Source organism: Hippopotamus amphibius, chromosome 6 (assembly GCF_030028045.1).
Source record: "Hippopotamus amphibius kiboko isolate mHipAmp2 chromosome 6, mHipAmp2.hap2, whole genome shotgun sequence".
Lineage (NCBI taxonomy): Eukaryota > Metazoa > Chordata > Mammalia > Artiodactyla > Hippopotamidae > Hippopotamus > Hippopotamus amphibius.
The window spans coordinates 40463728-40484562 of NC_080191.1; the positions used below are offsets into that span (position 1 = coordinate 40463728).

Genomic DNA, 20835 nt, shown 5'->3' on the forward strand with positions numbered 1-20835 from the left:
CAGGGAAGTATAACTTTGAAACAGTCTCTTACTGAGAGCAAAGGAAGTAAAATGATACCCTGTTTCTAGTGTAACAATTCTGCCATTTCATAAATTCTTGAATTCCTTTGTTTTTGGCAATACCTACACAATTGGACTTACATCATGAAAAATCCTTCCTGTGATTTTGCCTTGGGCTTTCCACAATTTTATTTCCCCACAGAAACGAAACATTCATTAGCTTAAGGATGTTCTTTCACGATATCAACTGATTAAGATTATAACTTTTCCCCCTATTCTCTTTTTTTAACTTCTCTATTTTATTTTATTTATTTCAGTTTTATTTTTTGGCCGTGCCACATGGCATGCAGGATTTTTAGTTCCCTGACCAGGGATCAAACCCTTGCCCCTGCAGTGGAGGGCAGAGTCTTAACCACTGGACTGCCAGGGAAGTCCCTCCCCTATTCTTAAAAAGCCTCACACATCTGAGGTGGAGATGCCACATCTAAATGAGCATTGCACGTGGCCCCCAGCTTCCACAAAGTGTGTGGAAACAGGTGTATGCAGGAACAACACATTATAAAAATAATAATAAAAATATAAATAAAATAATACAGACCCAGCTAACAACACCAGAGCCTAATAATGCCACGTAGATCTGTGTCATGAATGTTTCTGAGAAACAATGACTTCCAAGGGAAGCACAATTTAACAGTCTAAAGTTAAATAACACTTGATTTACGTAAGGGGAAAAAATCCTCCTTAGACGTCAAACAAAGGACTGTGATTTTCTCCCTGATATTTCAGTAGAACAGCATAAAGTGAGTCATGTTCAAAAAGAATGAAAACTCCTAAAATGAGAATAATGTGATAAATTATTTTAGTCTTATTACTTCTACCTAAATTGCATAGAAAAATTAGTGTGTCACTGAGGCACAGCCATTTTGCAAGCACACAAATGAACATGCTGCAAGGCAGGAAGAACAGGGACACCAAGGAGCCAAAACAAACAAAATAAAATAGAAAACAAACTCATGTGAATTTATGATCTACTATGGAGGTCATATAATTGTTCAATATTTCAGCTGGGAGATGCTAGGTGGGATTTCAGGTCCCGTGGCTTTTGTTGTTGTGGTGGTGGTGGTTGTGGCTGTGCTGTGCAGCTTGTGGGATCTTCGTTTCCTGACCAGGTGTTGAACTCGGGCCCTCAACAGTGGACGTGCAGAGTCCTAACCACTGGCCCACCGGGGAAGTCCCAGAGATTGGGTACTTTCTGTGGAAGATGGGACGGGAAAGTATCCTCCTTTGGTATTTGGTCCAGTAGCACCTTGGGAAGAAGCTCCTTTCAACGTCTCTCCTTTCTCACCACCTTGACTTGCTGTACTTTTATGGAGGTAACTCATCCTCTTAGGGAAGACTGTTCGTGAGAAGAAAACTGAAACTGGGAACCCCAAACTTCGTTCAATTTAAGAATCTTAGAAAACCATTTCTTGCTCATACAACCTGAAGAAAAAGCTGCTTCGAACCTTTAAAAGCCCAAGCTGATTCCACACTAATGGAGGCCGGTTTGGAGCTTTTAGAATTTTTTGAACCCTGAGGCTAAATAGTACTTCAGTTCCTCCTAGTGAGATGATGCTATGAAACCAGATTCAAGAACTAACTATTCTTGAATGAAAAGCACCATCCCACACATCTACAGCAATTAAGAACTGCATTTTAATATTGGCTAATTCACCACTGATACATACATGTAAACTGGAGTTTCCGCAGGCGGCTCCGAGGGGCACTCATTGTGTTTTGAGTTCTGTTTTTATCAGCTACTACAAGGTCTAGACCAAGAAAAAGCACCTCCTTGAGAATTCGCAAAGAACATACCTGAGGGATCACAGAAGGGTCCTACCAGCTACCACCAGGCTTGTTCCTAAGAATGCAGCTGCTCGGGTTCTGCTGGCAATCTTACCAGACAGAAGGGTGGTGTTTAAAATATTTAACAACTGGATAAAGGCACTGACCTATCCGAATAGACATTGGCTATAAAACCTGTTCAGGCTGTAGACTTACAAAAAACGCACGATGTGAGAGTTGTGAGTTCAGTTTTATTGGGGGCCAAATGAAGACTGTAGCCTGGGAGACAGCATCCCAGATAGCTCTGCGAAACTGCTCCGACAAGGCAGGAGGGAAGGTCAGTGTACATGTGATTTTGGGGAAGGGGCAGTACATGCAATGGAGCACATATTTCTTTGCAGAAGGTTTCTGCCAGTCACGAGGAGCAGTCATCACCATGAGGGATTTTAGTGTTTTTCTAGCTATGAGGAGGTACAAGAATGGGGCTCATAAAATCTATTCCTGAAAATATCTGACTAACGGAAGACCTGTTCTGCCAGTTTTCCCCAGAGCACAGGGTGCCTCATTTCAGCTCTCCACCGTGAGCTCCTTTCAGGGGGCTACTGACCACCAGCAGCTGCAACAGCACAAGGTTTCATCCTTGTAAAGGCAGATGGCAAGTGCCAGTGGCGAGTGCCAACTGCAGCTGACAAGGCACAGTGGTGTTTGCTGGCTCATTCAGGCCCTCTGGGCCAATGGCCCTTGTCTGCCAGGCCCTGCCACCACAGGCTCTCACCAACACATGTCCGCTGCTAAAGCCTAGAGGTGGCTTGTGGCGAGCAGCAGTCTCTCTGCTCTCTCTAGGTGACGCGATCTTAAAGGGGAAAAGAGCCCTGCTGCGTGAGCCAAAGGCCACCCAGAGTTGGTGCTGAAACAGTTCCCACCACGTTGGATTAGAGCCTCCTCCCTTCCTGGATCCTAGAGAAGCCATTTGCCCAGGCCTCACTGTCACAAAAAAGCCTCAAATTTAGACTTTTGATATGATTTCCAAGTGAGGTTACATGCACAGCCCCAGAGATAAGCTGATTGAAGAGAACGGGGAGATGTTTATCTTTAAATCTGGTCTTATTTCCAGTCAAAAAAGTCTATGGTCCCTCATAAATTCAAATGTCTATAAATGCTGTCATTTCCTTGGGAATATCAAGCTACACAACATGTTTTTTGCTGTTGTTAATTGCCATCAATTTGTTAAACATACATTTTTAAGGACACAATTTTTGTCAAGGGTTTTGTTACTTTTTCTTTTGATGCTTACATACTGTATATATTTTATTAACATTTTTTCTATGCTTTTTTTTTAAGTATAGTTGATTTACAACATTATATTAGCTTCAGATGTCACTTTTTAATGTATGGAAAGCTTGGAAAAATGGGAATGGCCACGGTCTGGGGTCTCCCCAAAGTGATTGGTCTGTTGGTCTCACAGCCAAAGCTCTGCTATCAGGTCAAGCTGGTCGGTCTGACCTTCTCTTCCCCGGTGATAAGTTTGTTCCCCGAAGTCTCCTCGGTCTGTCTTAAAGTAGACTTCCCCTGGGGCTGCCTGAGAAGGCCAGACCTGACTCAATTCAAGAGGGTCTGGTTTAGACTAATCCTGAGCGCCCAAGGCTCACAGTAGGAGCACAGTAAATAAACCCTAACCTCAAAAACATGGCCTGCATAACCAGAGTAGTGACGGACCTGAGGTCTGCTAATTTGATTCTGACCCAGGAGCCAGCTCGGGGCCACAAGGGATGAGAGGGGAGCAGGGAAGCAGCCAGGCTGCAGGTCTTTCTTTCTCCACCTCCCCACCCTTTCCACTAAGGAGGTGCCACGTTTACCAGTCCTACACATTGACCACCTACTCAGCTTCCATTTGCAAAAAGGAGTTCACTGCTTTTCGTAAACAAGTTTGAGAACAATTACTACAGGGTATTCACCTTATTAGCAGAAGTGTGCATTTCTTAAATCTCAGACTATGGCCTCTGGGGTTTAGAGGATCTTGGAGGGGACGAAGTGCAGCGCTTTCAGCTGGTTCAATGAGCCTGGTTCTAGTGATCTGGGTTCCTGTGCATTTGGCAGCTGGATCTGCAGCGCGGAGAACCTGCACTCATACAGTGAATATTGTTCTTCGTGTTTGACCTTTTGGAAACCCTCCTCCTAGCCAGTTGTCTGAATCATGAATTAGAAGAGCCTGGGAGACCCAGCTCCTGAGATGCAGGAGCAGGCCCCCTGGGCCAGAGGCTGCCAGGGTCAGCTTTGCACCAGCCATTTCATGAACCTGAGCCAATCACACATCTTCTGGACTCACGTTCTCCTGGTGTGAGACGCCCCAGCCGTCCATGTTTCTTACTTCACCTATATCTGTTGTTAGCTCTAGGTACCAAGATTTCGAATTGAACTCTCAACCCTGCTCTATAAGGTCAATTATAACATGTCTACGAACACTGAAAAATGTACCCACTTTGACCCATAGCTTCTTGAAAACGAATTTAAATTCCTTAGCTTCTAGCCATTGAAACAAAGCATTCTTTCCACTTCAGAGAGGTTGGCCAAGGAAAACCTTCCAACGCTTTTCATTCTGCACAATAGCATGAAGGGGGTGCAATCAAAGAGCTTAGGGTTTTCATTTTGCTTCATTTTTCAGTACCTCAAATGTCTTAATGACCTTGTCCTGGGTTGTGTAACTCATTCCTCTTTGCACATTAATTTTTTCACCTAGGAACACAACTTGCTACCATCAAATGCAGGAAACGTAGGATAATTATTAAGCATATTTTAAATACTCAGAACTTCCTGGATGAAACTATGGAAGTTTAAAATGTAAAGAAGTTGACTATTTCATTCAATCTCAAGATCTTCGTGAATCATACAAAAATACAATCCCAACAGGAGAAGTGAAGCAACTTGTCAAAACCATAGAGGAAGTCCGTCCCACACATTCATGACATATAGATCTGTGTAATTGCCTTTGGGTACCAAGAATGTTAAAGACAATTTAGGAAAATTTACAAAAGTAATAACAAAAGGTTTATATTTGTATGAATATAAACAACATATAGCACCCATCAGTGAGTACCCACTGTACTCACTAAGGATTTAAGGAAAACATTTAGGTTTCCTCTTCTGCATAAAGATCATTTCTTTGTGCATCTTCTGTAAAAGATAATTTATGGTACTTATTTATTTATCATTTCTTTTCAACAGCATAAACAGTTGCACTTTAAATTGAATTTTGTGTGTGTATTCAACCTTTACAAGCACACATACATGTTACCTTCCTTTGGGATCACTGTAATTTGGGCACTTTAACCTATTACGAGTAGTTACACCGTGCTTTCAAAGACATATCAAAATTAATAGTCCATTCTTGATTGTTACCTTGGAGTCCCCTCCAGGACAAAGTTTCTTTTCGTCTTCTTTGTGAACATTTATCACTGACTCTATATAGTTAACCCTTTGTCGATATCACCACCTCAGCTCACCCTACAGCTCAATCTTGCAGGAATTCAGAGAAAGAACTTTGCCACTCTTTCTCTTCACCGCCCCTCCCCCATGCAAGTTACCTTTGTCTGCTCTTAGACTTAGGAACTAAAGATCACCCTTAGAGAAGCGGCAGCTCTGCTGAAGAGAGGGCTGAGCCATAATGTAAGGTGACCCCAGACGTTCAGTCTTGACTAGAAAGAGGGAAGCAAGGGTAGGCTGAGCGGGGAGAGGGCAGGGGAGAAGGAGAGCTTCTCAATGCCCAAGGAAGGGCTGCTCAGTGCCTCCTTGAGAGGGGTTGTGTATTCATTTCCAAGATCAGACAAACCTGCCATGCAAAGATAAGTATGTTAACAGGTGAAAGGTAAGATGCCTTTCATGTCATTTAGTGTTTTTGGTTATGCATGAAATTCTAGTATACGGCCTGGGAACGTATCATACGATGAGAGGCTCGGAGCAGAGCTAAGGGAAGCAGTGGGAAGGAAGGCATTATTTGTGTTTGATTTCATTTCATATTATGATTAGTTTCTATTCCTTTGAGAGAAAATTAACTGAATAGGAAGAGGCAACTAAAAGTGTGCAGTGCATTTGTGAAAATTGTAAATGTGGGAGTGAAGAAAGGCATTTGGTTTAGCAAAGATAACTGAAATGAATTAAAACTTTTCCAAATTTCACCTCCAGGAGGAAAAGCATTAAACAAACCTCAGTCTGAAAAGCCATTTTCAAAGAAAGCAGGAGCAACCAAGCAGAGGTTTCAGGCTGTAAATAATGCTCAAATTCATTACAAACAGACGCTGGGAACTTAAAAAGAAAGTTGTGTTTATTGATTATATAACTAATAATTTTATGAAGCCTCCTTAAGATGCTAATTTTTTAAATGGTGGTTACAATGTGCAGTTGTTACAGATTATCCATTTGTGACAATAAATGAAAAAGTGTGTGCCTGTGGGGGTGTGTGGGGGTGTGTTTACACGTGTGATTATCTTGCCAGTCAATTTCTCCAAATGAAAAAGATTTATACATCATAGGGTCAACACAGCGGAGGGGAGCCGGCTTAAGAGTAGTGGGACTTCAGTCTTCACATTAGAGCTCCTTGTCACTCCTCCCAGCAGATCCTGTCCCCTTGTCTCCAGGCACCTAGCACCCTCACGTGTACACACACACACACGTACACACACACGCACACGAGTGAGAACATGCGCCCAGCTCGCTCCTCTCGCGGTCCCCGAGCCCGGCTGCCTCGCTTTACCTCTCGCCCAGGGAGGATGCCGGCCGCCGCTGGCTCTGTCGCTGCCATCAGTCTCGGCCGCTCGCCCCTGCGGTTTCAGCAGACTGGGGCCCTCTGCGTTTTCAACAGGTACCATGGTCACGTAGAAGTTACAGTCGTTCCCTGGGCACCAAACCACCCCGACTTCCCCCACTGACACGAGCGGTCACTTTCCCCATGGTCTCATGCTAAAGAAAGGTGAAAGAAAAAACTTCGGGCAAAGCCAATGTGATTTGTGACCAACTTTGTTTCTATTTCCGAAAGCTTTGCCCTTTTCGGTGACACAGGCTGTTGCTATTCCAAGCAGCCTATCACAAGCAGTGGGAGGGCCGAATCTCCGGAGGATTGTTTTTTGCCTTCAGATGCAGAGTTGGAAGCAAAAGACTTCAAGGCTTGGGAACCAGAGCTCTGACAGTGTTTGGCCCTTAGCTGGGGGGAAGCTCTTGTATTCCCGCACCTTTGAAAAGAGGCAGAGAAAAGGAACAGGCAGATGCAAGCGCAAGCTGAGAGTGAGGGCCCAGAATACTCACAGATGGTATTAGTTAATCTTGCAGAGGGAGGAAGAACTTATGCAAAGACATACCAGAAGGAAAAGTGTGTCTATTTTTCAGCAAGACTGTTATTCCAAAAGTCTGACACTTAGCAAATTCAACAAAGCATGAAGCTTCTTCACTGTTTCAACCTGATTTTGTCCTAGGTGAGTACCATATATACTCTCCCTTTCTAAAGGCCTGTCAGAAAAATCAAGGCCTGAGACCAAGCAAACACAAACTCAGAATGCACAGGTTCTCTGGACTTTTTGTACCCTGAGGTTGCAGCAAAGTAATCCAGTTTATTTACACATAATTGTCTTGAAGGGAGGAACCAGGCCTGAATCTTCTGTCAGGTCGCCTGACAACCTGATTGTAGGAAGAGGGGTATTTCTGAGAAGCCAGACTGAATGGTCCATGGTGTGGCTGTGGTGTCATCCAATCTGAAACAAAATCAGTGCCTGACAAGGAAGATTTTTTTTCTTCCAATTTGTAAATATATTTCTATAAAAGTTCTTACAGAGTTATGACATTTTACCTTTAGTTATATACTGATTTTTATCAAACCATGTTTCTTGAAAAAGCTTAGAGAAGAAACTGGGATCATTTTAGAAAATAATTAGGAGTGGAAACTAAAATTTATGGAGCTCTTATCACGTGCCTGAAATTATGCTAAAGGCATTAACTCAAAGGATTCTTTTTTTTTTTTTATGATTCTGGTAGTGATGCTTTTTATTTTTATTTTTTTATTTTTTTATAAATTTATTTATTTATTTATTTTATTGGCTGTGTTGGGTCTTTTTTGCTGTGTGTGGGCTTTCTTTTTAGTTGCGGTGAGTGGGGGCTACTCTTTGTTGTGGTGTGCGGGTTCCTCATTGCCGTGGCTTCTCTTGTTGCAGAGCACGGGCTCTAGGGGTGTGGGCTTCAGTAGTTGCAGCACATGGGCTCAAATAGTTGTGGCTCACGGGCTCTAAAGCGCAGGCTCGACAGCTGTGGCACACGGGCTTAGTTGCTCCGCGGCATGTGGGAACTTCCTGGAGCAGGGATCAAACCCGTGTCCCCTGTATTGGCAGGCAGATTCTCAACCATTGTGCCACCTAGGAAGCCCCTCAAATGATTCTTTTAGGGGGAAAAAAACAGACAAACAACAACAACAACAAAAAATCTTGTGAGGCACATATCCATATTACAGGGCAGAAAATGGAAGCAAAGTAACTTGCCTCAAAATCACAGCTAGTCAGTGGCAGAGCTGAGACCAGGAAGCCAGGTGGTCTAGTGCCATAACTCTCCTATGTCCCCAACCTCCCAGCCTTGTCCTTTTGTGATTTTCTTGGTTTCAGTCACTTTCAGCCCTTCTTGACCTTAAGAAGATGCCCTGAAATGCAGCTTTTGATCCTAGTCATTCCTCTAGACAGAGAAACGAGTTTCTGCTTGTATAGGTAGAAGCTGAGCTATGCAGAACTCACTTCCGGCATTTTGGCTGGATTCTAACACAGCTCTAAATTAAGGTATCATTTGTACATTTCTTTTGCTTATCACTGACTATTTCTGTATCTTTCTTATTCTTCAGGGAATCAGGCAGCAAATGGAAACAAACCTGTAACGATTCAACTAGTATTTATTATGTACTTGTTCTATGTCTGCTGCTAGCGTTAGAAAATGGCAATTCTTCAAGCATAGCCCAGCCTTCTTCTGATTCAGAGGTGAGTAGTTCAAACTCCAACAGATCAACTTGTCCCCACTAAAGAATGTGTGGTGCCATGATGCTTTGTTGTTGTTGTTGTTGTTGTTTAATTTTTAAGAATATGTTTTTAAGAAATTATTTATTTATTTTTTACTTTTTTGGCTACATTGGGTCTTCGTTGCTGCATGCAGGCTTTCTCTAGTTGCTGTGAGCGGGGGCTACTCTTTATTGAGGCACACAGGCTTTTCGTTGTAGTGGCTTCTCTTGTTGCGGAGCACAGGCTCTAGGCGCATGAGCTTCAGCAGTTGTGGCACTCAGGCTCAGTAGTTGTGGCTTGCAGGCTCTAGAGTGCAGGCTCAGTAGTTGAAGTGCATGGGCTTAGTCACTCCGAGGCATGTGGGATCTTCCAGGACCAGGGCTCAAACCCGTGTGCCCTGCATTGGCAGGTGGATTCTTAACCACTGGGCCACCAGAGAAGCCCCAATGTTTTGGTTTTTATTTGTTCCCAGGGTGTGTTATCATTGTAGGAGCAACAGCTTTTATCTGCAAGACACACCTATTTCTCATCAGCTCTCTGTATTCTCTCGGCTTCTATCTTCTCTCTGCTGGGAATTAAATGACCTCAGTTGGGGGACACGTTCTTGCAATGGATCAGCTGTATAATTGCTTTGCTTAATGATTTCAGGCCCTGTGTCTCCAGCAGCTTCCCGGCACCATGGACATGTTGGGGTGTTTGCTGTAATCTTTGACCAAGTAGAAGGTAAAGCTAATTCCAGAATCCCTTACTATGGTGAAGAGCAGCTCAACGATGCTCACTTTGTTTTCTGTAGCCGAACCACACAGGAAGCTCCTAAGGCGTAAACCAAGGAGAAATCCAAAGGAACAGGCACACAGTGTGACTGAGCACCCGGCTCCTGGTGCCCCTAATTCTGTTCTTCAATCCACTGTGGACCCGATGGAGGCCACTGGCTCTCCCAAGCTCTATTCTATGCTCAATTTACTCTCTTAAACTCAAAGAAAAGTTTAGGAGAAAAATTCTTTTCACTCAAGCTGATGGGGACTATTCTCCTGCCGAAGTTTCCTGAAGAACCCGGTACTTCTCCTTCACAGTATTTTACACACTTATCATGTTACAGTTTTATTATAGTCACATGCAGTGATTTGATTAAATCTGCCTTTTTCTGCTGGAGAGCAGGCTCCATGACAGAGTGCTCCATGTCTCTTTGGTTCATCGTGAATATTCCAAGTGTCGGCACAGAGTAGATACTCAGCAAATGCTTGCTGGCTAACACACTGGTCCCTGTAAATCCGACTAACTTTAGCATGACTAGAATATAAATTCCACGAGGGCGGGCGCCTATGTCTGTCCTGGGCGCTCCTCCATCTCTGTGTCTCCGGCTCTTAGCACAGTGCCAGGCATGCAGCAGACCCTCAATAAATCCATGTAAAATAAGAGTGCAGGGACTTCCCGGGCAGTCAGTGGTTAAGAATCCTCCTTCCAATGCCAGGGACATGGGTTCCATCCCTGGTCAGGGAACTAAGATCCCACATGCTGCGGGGCAACTAAGCCCGTGCACCACAACTAGAGAGAAGCCCACCCGCAGCAACTAAGACCGGAAGCAGCCAAAAATAAATAAATGAATGAATGAATGAATGAATGAATGAATTACAGTGTATGGAAGAACCTACCCTGCAAACTACTTTGGGAAGAGAGATGATGGGCAGCCAGAGCTGAAGGGTATGAACAAAGTCCTTTTCCTCACTTCATTCCATTAAAATTTCTACAAGCAAAATAAATAAATAAGTGAGTGCTCACAAATGGAGCTTTTAGTGAGCCGAAAAAACATGTAGTTTTTAAAAACCCATTTGATGATGGTCTATAACACTTTGTCCTTTCTCTCCTTTCTGGTACTCTCTTTAGAGCAAGTATCACCACAGGCTGTCCCTCCTTAATAGAGTCTGAGCCACTACTATTGTTAAAAGCTATTCCTCCACTTAAGGAATATATAATCAGGAGATGGACAGTTCATTTCCCATAATTCCAATAATCTTGCTACCTAGTATTTCAGAGCACCTGCTCATAGGCAATGCTACCAAATCCAAAAATATATATTTTGGCTTATAAACTGACAAGACAAATAAGAGAGGATGAAAGAGAAGGCAAATAGCTCCACAAGGCTGTGGACCTCTGCTATGTATATACCAGGCCTATTTTTATGGCCATTTTTCTGAAACCTCGCAACAACTTTGTGAAGTAAACACTATTACTTTCATTTCGCAGAAATGGAAACGGAGAGGTTTATCAAACATGTCCCAGATTTAAAAAAAAGAAGCACTTTCCAATGTTTCCTCCTGAAACTGTTCAATCATACAGGAAAACCTAGATTCTATACTCAACATTTTACTATGCTCGTTCTTTCATCTGTGTATCTGTGTTTTAATCTCTTTATCCATCCATTGATCCATCTTAGTTTTTATGCATTTCAAAGCAAGTTGGAATACTTTGGTATGTGTATCATTAACTAGAGTCGAATACTTGTTTAGGTTCTGTTTGGTTTTTTTCTTTACTTTGAAACATTTTCCAAACAAATCCCAAGGGTACCATTACATAAATTCAGAAAAGCACATACATATGTACCCTCCAAACCTCTACTAAGTTACAGAACATGACTATCATCCAGAAAGTTCCTTTATGTCTTTTCTAAGTAAATTCCATCTTAATCCTTAGAAGCAACCAATGTTCTGATTTTTTCCACATGGGTTACTTTTCCCTGTTCTAGCTCCTCATAGAATGGAATCAGAGTAACTACTCAAGTGTAAATCTTCTTTCACTGAGTATAATTCTGACATTCATCCTTATGTTTGTGTGTATTAGTAGTTTATTCTGTTTATTGCTGACTAGTATTCCATGGGTAAATATACCACAGCTTGTTTATCCATTTTCCTACTGACGGGCACCTGGACTGTTTTGTTTTGGCTATTGTAAATAAAGCTGTTACGAGCAATTTTTGCACAAATCCTTTTGCAGAACATAACATTTCAAAGCACAGCAGTCCAAGTCCATTTGATTCCAAAACTCACATGCTTTCCGCTACACCCTGTTGCTTCTCTGTGGTGCATCCCGTTGCCCTGTGTTTATGTGGAATGTACCTTTATCCTAAAATGGTTCGTTATAGCATAAACACAAATGGGGAAATACAATCTTTAGATAAAAAATATCCAGATACAAATTCAGGTCTTTATTAGCCATACTCCAGTAAAATATTCATCTTGATATCAGTTTTTTGGAACAATATTTATTATTTTACATGCTTATACTATCCAAATGACTCATTTTTCTAAATGTTTTCAATATAACTTTTTTTGATGTGTAGAATATTACTAATCATAACATTGATTAAAGTTTCTCACATTACAAAAGAAGTATGGTTAAATTCATTATATGTTCACATGATATAAAATTATAAAATAAGTTGTTAAAAGAAAGACAATAGAGCAGTGTAATAAAATATTATTTCTATTATTTTAAATGGAAAAATCAGAGTCAAAGATTGCATGCTGATTACCATTATAATAATTTTTAAAAATATATATGCATATTGGTAGAGACTACAAGGGAACTTGGAAAAATTGAAAATAACAAATACATTGAGATGGTAATCTTAGATTGTATAAGGAATTTAGACTAATCCTAATCATGGGTAAATCATGTGTAAAAAGTATTTCTGAAAAAATATTTTTTTAACATTGTTATAATACTGTACTACTAATTTACTGTATATCTAATGTATATTTGAAGAAAAGTTCTTCAAATTTAGGGTTGCCATACACTGTTGTGCAATTCATACATTGTACAACTATAGGTGGGCCGTTCCCATTCATTTAGACAGAAGTTTATTTATTTATAAAACAAGTTTTCCAGAAAATCAAAGTTACAATGTAATTTGCACAAAGATGCATTTGGGCAATTAATGGGGCTGTTCAAATTATAATTTTCGTCTAAATTTCAAGGTCTTATCTATTAGTTTGGCTTACATCTGCTTTTGTATGGCTACAAATGTACAAAATGAGTACTCTTCTCTATTCTATTACCTGTTTTTCCAAATGAATTATTTCCAGTTTTTAAATTTTCCTCAGTACTATTACCACGCTCTTTGGATGGAGGTATCCACAGAAAGTTGTTCAATGACTAAGCCTTTCCTTTAGGTTATCCTTTTTATGCCATAAAGACAGAAAAAATTACCCAATTCTATGTGATAAAAGCAGTCTTTATTGTCTTGAAAGACTGGTCCACCTTTGTTACTTGTCTCCTATCTGCTGGTCAATGAGAAGGGCACTGCGTAAAAAATTGACTGTACCCCACACAGAACTTGGAAAGACCCTTCTTGTAGCTTCCTTTACACCTAGGGCCAGGCTCTGCCTAACAGATTACACACCCCAGATTTGCATCAGAAGCTGGCAGCATTTGGAAGAAGCAACAGGATTGGCAGAAGCAACAGGATTTGATGTTTCTGTTCTGGCAAAATGGTGTAATGGTTCTGGCCACTATGTCCCTGTGTTCAAGGTTGCTGGATAGACACTGTGAGGCACGTGCCCAGGGGCGGCTAGGTCAGCTCAGAGCAGGACTTTGGGAATGCTTTTCGACTGCAGAGTCTCCAGGTTGGAGTTGGTTCCTGAACTCATCTAGCTGAGTCCTTTTTGACGTGTGCAGAGGCAGGTCAATCACAAAGCTAGCAATGTATAAGCTTCAGGGCCCCTTGCTCACATGGGCCCTTCCAAGGGCTTGGGAGTGGGTGGGTGGGCAGCAATACATTGATCATATATTTTTATAAAATTTGCAAAAGTAAAATATTTACCTGCAATCAGTGGAGACCACCAGCTCTTTGCACTCTGACCCTGATAACCTTTTGTCACATTTTCCTTGTGTAGGTGTATACGCGCGGTCATGGAATATTTGGGATCTGGCTTGGGGCAGTTAAGTGGGAAAAATATTTGGTTTGGGTTTCATTAGATGACTCTCAGGCACTTTGGTGAGTAGTTAAGCTCTTGCTATCTCTCCTGGTAAAGGAAGGACTCCCAGGAATTCTCTTGCTTACTTACTGTGCCAACTCACACTGCACATTTTCCACATTATTGCTCATGTGGCACGATGACGAAGGGGCTCAGGACTGGAGGCTGTCTATCAATGTCCTATGTCTGTGTCATACGGCTCCCAGTGCCATGAGTATGTGGGTCATGGAGGAGGCCCATGTTAGAGAGCAGATTGGTTTCTTTCTCTTCTCTCTGTAGAAAGAAATATCACCAAAAAACTCCTGTTATGAAAAAACCAGAGGGAAAAAAGTATTATAGAGATGTGTTGGGTAATTTCTGGATCGTGTGATATTCGTAATACTTGGCAGCTTTTTAAACATTTGTAATTGATCTCAATAAATATTGAAACAATTGTATATTTCTATTTTTAAAGATTGGAGCACCCCAATAAACTTCTGGTCCCACGAAAGTTGAATATGACCCTATGAATATGGTTGGGAAGTCGAGGTCTTCCCAGATGACTATATTTGCTAAAAATCTCTCAGATCCGTTCCCTTCTTCCCATCCCCACTGTCACTATCTAAATCCAGACTACCTCCCCACCTCCCATGTGAACAGCTGCAATGACCTCTAACAGGTCTCCCTGCCTGCATTCTGGTCCCCAAATCCCATTTTCCATACTACAGCCAAGGCTTTTCTCTAAAATCTAGACCCTTAAGTGGATCCGGTTGTTTTAAACCTTTCACCAGCTTCCAGCTGTTCTTAGAGTTGGTCTAAATGTCTTAATGAGACCTAATTGCCCAGCCTGGTCTGGCTCCAGTTGACTTCCCTGGACCCACCTCCTGCTGCTTCTTAACTCGAAGCTCTGTAATGTAGTCCCTTCTTGGACTCTACGGTGGGCCAGCCGATCAGTGCCTCCTTGACCTCATCCCCTTTTAGGCACTCTTGTCTCACTTCTCACTGTGGTTGCTCACAACCGACTAAAGCAGGAATAGAGTTCTCATGATCAGGGAACCAAAAGGATGGGCCAGGATCCTCTCTTTGAGCGTCTTCTCTCTCGAAATTAAATTAGAGGCTGGTTGTATATCAGTCAGAGTTCTGTGTAGGAATTTTAAGCAGGAAGGAATTTAACACGGGAATTGGGGGCTTATAAAATCATTGGAAGGCCTGAAAGATCAGATTCCAAGCATTCAGAAATGACTTCCAGAATAATACAGAGCGGACATGTCAGCTGAGCTCCTATAGCTAAGGCCACCTAATGGAGCAATGAGTTCAAGATGTATTGTTTAAATCTAGGATTCAGATTTAAACACAACTACCCCCACAATTGCATTCTCCAAGAGGCCATAGCTGTCGAACGCTGCCTCAGGAAAATCTCATATCCGCCTGATCTCATAGGCTAGCAGAAACTCCTCAAAGAGGCAGAGAAAATAGCCTCCCCATCATACCTACCTTCTTGCAGATGCTTCTAACTGATATCTAGAGCCCGATTGCTAAGAAGTCTGGGAAATATAGTTTTCTAATCTGCCCAACAAGAAAGGAGGGCGGAATGGAGGTTGAGAGGGCCACTCAACTGTTTATACCAATGGTGGGTGAATGTTTGGGTTGATGTGAAGTAAGGCTGGGGGTCAGAGCCATAGCAGGCCAAAGTTTGTGCAAGCCAGAGTTATGGTAGAGGGAGCAAAGGAGATGTGCAAAATAAGAGAAAGCTTGGCAGAAAGAGAGCAAGAGAATGAAAAATCATAGAGTGAAGCAGAGAGGTGGAACGCAGGCCCCAAGAGAATGGTCTTGGCTTTTGGCTTTCTATGAGGTCAGGCTTTGTCTTATACTTGTGGTATGATCTTTTCCCTCCCTCCCCACTCCCTCCGCATCGCCCCTGCCAGATGCTTCAGTCTTCTCTCTCCTCCCCTCCCCGGGCCTGGCCCAGGACCCCTGTCTCTGCTCCCGTGGCACAGAGTGCAGCACAGGTTTAGGGGGAAGCGTGGAGCACTGTGGTGATTTCCTAACCTGGTCTCCCCACTAGACTGTAACCACTGTGAGGGCAAGTTGTGACCACCTGTTCACTGCCACTTCTCCAGAGTCCAGCATGGTGTCTGAAACCTTGAGTCACTCACTAAATATCTGCAGAAAGAAATGCAAAAGAAAAGGATGGAGAAGAGGGTGTAAAGAATAAAACTTCAAATTGATCTCATGTTGTTTCATTACAGCATCATTTTGAAAGTAGGTTCTTGGACTAGTCTTGGTTTTAATTCGGGCTGCACCACTTACTGACTCTGGAAGTCCTTTATGCCTCAGTTTCCTCATCTCTAAAATGGGATAATAGCACCCATCTCATAGGATTCCTGTAAGGATTAAATACATTAATGTAAAGAAAGTATTTAGAAAAATATCTGACCATAGTGATCCTCAGTAAATGATAGCTGTTTTGCACCCACGGGCTCCATGGACATATAGATAATACTAGAAAAATACCGATTTAAGAGTAAGATCATATAAATTCTAACGTATCTTTTGTTTATTATCCATATGACTTTAGGCCATTTCAAATAACCCATCTTGGCTCTTTCCTTATCTCTAAACATATACTTGCTTTGCCTAAAGCTACTATTTTTTTTTTTTTGCCCTGCAGTCAAGCTCCCTTCTCTTGGCAAAATCCTTGTAATTTCCTGTTGGGAAATGACATGCCATTTTGGTGGACCTGCCAACTAATGTGCACCACCCACTAGCCAAGGGGTAGGCTTGTAACCACCTGCCATGACAATTAGATGTCCTCTCCCTGGAATGTGAGACTTGAAAGGTGACACAAGGTCAATACCTGGGTGGAACAATCAGTCATTCCTGACGGCAGAACAGAAAGCACTGCCCACTGTTACTTATTACCTGTTTCTCCAGAACTTTCTGGTTTCTCCCAAGATTTCATTCTTCCTATTTTTTTCTACAGTCCTATAAACCACTTCAAAGCCCAGCAACAAATTTATTTTTGGCTAATGTTGACCAGAGCCCAAAGATTCCCTAACATAAACTCTCTCAAAGATTTTAGTTAAGATAAAATCAGAGAAAATATTTGAAAGCACTTTGAAAACTGTTCAGGTGCTATGTGCGTATAATTTACTTTCTAATGCAACAGCAATAGCCACTGTGGAAGAGAATCAAGTTAGTGCTCAGTCTAGTTGTTTATCCATTCAGAGCAGGCTCTCTTTCTAAATAAGGATGCAAGCAGCATATGACATTAGACTGGCAACTGATACAGTGGGGATAAACCAGAAAGGTCCACGAATCTCTAGCCTCTACAATAGCATGACCTGACTCAACATTTCACAGAGCCACACACCCAACTGGAGGCCCCTAGTGAGATCTTTAACTCTCGGACAAATTTGGAGGCTGGTCTTACTATAGGAGAGAAGGGGAGAAGAGAGAGCACCAAGAATATAAAGGATTGGGGGTATATCTATATCTTTCAGGCCCCATCTTTAGAGTGTTTACTCCATGAAATGGCAGGGGTCAATGTCCCTGTCCTTCTTTCCCTGTTGGTAAAGAGAGTTGATACCTTGAAGCGGAGAGAATCAACTTCGGCAGTAGGACAGGAATGAACTGGCTAGGACAGCACTTCCTAATTCATCTTCCACGGAGCTTTGAGTTGTTAACAGACATTCTGAGGAATTACAAAATGCAGGGGCTCTTTCATCGGCCCGAAAGCTTGAGAAATTCCCCATATTATGTGTTGTACTTGGGACACCAAAAAACATTTTATATTTAAGAAAATTTTCAGTATAGACATGAAATAATTTTAAGGTAGATTTCTCCCTTCTTTCATTTTAATCCTTAATTTATTCATAAAAATAAGTTTAAAAAAAACATGAACTTATAGGAGGACACAGTTTGGGCAATCTGCATTAAAATACTGGAAGTGGTGTGGGTTTTGCTTACCGGGGGCCTGGTACCTGAATTAGCTCCTCTCTGCTGCCCCCTTTTGATAGATAGAGGGAATAGCAGGTTTCCAGCTGCAAGGGGGCTAGGGAGCAGGAGACCGCAACAGCAGCTGCCAGTGTCTACTGGGAAAAGAGAGAGCACCACGTGGATCCGGGGAGTTGCTTTTGTTAACTGCTCTGTGCAGTTTTGTGGCTCTGGTAGCTCCTCGTGCTGCCTGCCTGCCTGGTGTAAAGGGAACATGGGCGTTCATTCAAAAACTCATCCACCCGTCCTCAAATATTCATTATGTGCTTACTATACACCTGGCCCAATGCACAGTGACGATGTAGAAGAATGAACAAGGCCCTCTTGTGCAAGAACCCAAGACCTTCCCAGTTGATCTAACTACATTCATTGCACCTGTGCCTGACCTTCATTTTAACTCTAACATTCTTCCTCTCTAGATGTGACTCTCAGAGAATGAAGCCTTTGATTGAGGCTTCTTTCTTCTTCTCACATAGGACAGCCATTTTTTCCCAGTTTTCCAGACCCAGATAACTATTTCATAAGGACACTTTGCTTTATAGTCATAAAGGGGCTCCTTGGGTTCATATAATTTTCACTGTCTCCAGAATTCTTTTTTGTTTAATATTTACTTATTTATTTATTTGGCTGCTCCGGCTCTTTAGTTGTGGCACGTGGGATCTTCCCTGCGGCATGCAGGATCTTTTTTTTTTAGTTGCAGCATGTGGGATCTTTAGTTGCGGCATGTAAACTTTTAGTTGTGGCATGCGTACTCTTAGTGGCGACATACAGGATGCAGTTCTCTGACCAGGAATTGAACCCAGGCCCCCAGCATTGGGAGCACGGAGTCTCAACCACTGTACCACCAGGGAAGTCCCTGTCTCCAGAATTCTTATGTCATTCTTACTTGTTCTGAGATCTGAGGAAGAATCTAGATCACAGAATCTACCACTTGAAGCTATCTTGAGCACAAAAGGTATTCACTCTTAGAAAGGAAATTCTAATAGTATTCTTAAGTTCTAAAAGTGTCAGGACTTCCCTGGTGGCACAGTGGTTAAGAATCTGCCTGCCAGTGCAGGGGACATGGGTTCAATCCCTGGTCCAGGAAGATCCCACATGCTGCGGAGAAACTAAGCCTGTGTGCCACAACTATTGAGCCTGCGCTCTAGAGCCTGTGAGCCACAAATATTAAGCCTGTGAGCCACAAATATAGAAAGCCCTTGCACAAAAATGAAAACCCAACACAGCCAATAAATAAATTTAAAAAAAGAAAAAAAACGGAAATATTAAATGTGCCACAAGTACTGACCCCACATGCTACAACTACTGAAGCCCGTGAGGCTAGAGCCCACGCTCTGCGAGAGAAGCCACCACACTGAGAAGCCTGCGCACCACAATGAAGAGTAGCCCCTGGTCTCCGCAATGAGAGAAGGCCCTCACACAGCAGTGAAGACCCAAGGCAGACAAAAAAATAAATAAAATAAATAAATTTATAAAAATAAATTAATTAATTAAAAAAAAGATCTGAAAGTGTCATTATCCTGAGTGTGGCTCACAATGAATGAAACATTTTAGAATTTCTTTAGGAAAGAACATTCATGAGGCAGTTTCTAGTCCCTCCATCTCTTTCCTGGCACTAAGCCTTAGTAAATATAATTTTCTTCTTCCTTATTCTCTCAGATATATTCTTTGCATTTCCTACTCTATATGGTGAAACATTTAAACACCATGGAGGGCAATTAAAAAACACAAAGAAAAAGAGACTACAGAGAGAGAGGGTGAGGGGGGTGGTGAGGGAGGGTGGGAAGGGTTGGGGTGGGATGAATTGGGAGATTGGGATTACCATATACACATTACTAATACGAAAAAAATATCAAATTGTACACTTTAAATATATGCAGTTTATTGTATGTCAATTGTATCTCAATAAAAGATCTTAAAAAAAAGAGAGAGGAAGAAAAAACCACATAGAATGGCCAAGTTTGCTACGGTCAGGGAATTAGGTAATCAAATTTTTTGACGAAACTTCTGAGAGAGTAGGAAGAAGATGAAATATTTTCTGGATTATTCTGGGTAATGAGAGTATTGCATTGTCGTACGATGATGTCCTGAAGAGTAACTGATGGGCAAAAATATGAAGCCAATTTTGCTCTTTCACACAATTGCTTCTAGTTGATACCCCTCAAATATTTCTGCTCTAGTACATTACAAAAAAAATTGGGGGACTTCCCTGGTGGCACAGTGGTTGAGTCTGCCTGCCAATGCTGGGGACACAGGTTTGATTCCTTGTCCATGAAGATCCCACATGCCACGGAATAACAATGCCCGTACACCACAGCTGCTGAACCTGAGCTCTAGAGCCGACGAGCCACAGCTACTGAAGCCCATGTGCCTAGAGCCTGTGCTCTGCAACAAGAGAAGCCACGGCAGTGAGAAGTCTGTGCACCACAACGAAGAGTAGCCCCTGCTTGCTGCACCTAGAGAAAGCCCCTGCACAAAAATGAAGACCCAACACAGCCAATAAATACACAAATTTAAAAAAAGAAAAGAAAAAAAAGGAAAACTCTTGAAAAATTCTGTACTTCATACATTTTTAAGCTGACATCTAAATGTTTTACCATAAATTTAAATATTTGCAAAGTCTATGTCTTCTACTGTAGAAGTATATATTCTTTAAATATATTCATTAAAAACAAGGAACTATAGATTCAATCTGTGGATAACATCTGTCATATACCGTGATAAGCCTCAGTGTCAAATCAAACAGTCAAATAGCAACTTAGTTTCCACCAGGAAATATTTCAACTCATTTTTAAGTTCAAATAACCACATAACCACATTAATGTGCATCTTTTGTGGCAATTTTCTCATGTCTGAATTCTTGTTCTGAAATAGATTGATGATAGATGAAAAGAAGGAGGGAGGTTTGCATGAGTTGGAACTTGAGACCTGAAGTTGGCAGGAGGAGCAGGCAGGCCCAATGCCCATCTCATATTGGAAAAATTGTAAAAAAAAAAAAAAAAAGGACTTCCTAGGTGGCACAGTGGTAAAGAATCCACCTGCCAATG

General features: G+C 41.9%; 1 protein-coding gene across 1 annotated transcript in view; it reads right to left on the reverse strand.

Annotated features, from left to right (window-relative positions):
• Positions 1 to 6833, reverse strand: part of SLC2A12 (solute carrier family 2 member 12) — a 52060-nt gene extending 45227 nt beyond the window's left edge. The window contains exon 1 of the mRNA XM_057737632.1: positions 6572 to 6833. Coding sequence (XP_057593615.1) covers positions 6572 to 6686 — 115 coding nt within the window. The 5' untranslated portion in view covers positions 6687 to 6833. The remainder of the gene's footprint in view (positions 1 to 6571) is intronic.
• Positions 6834 to 20835: the final 14002 nt, after the last annotated feature.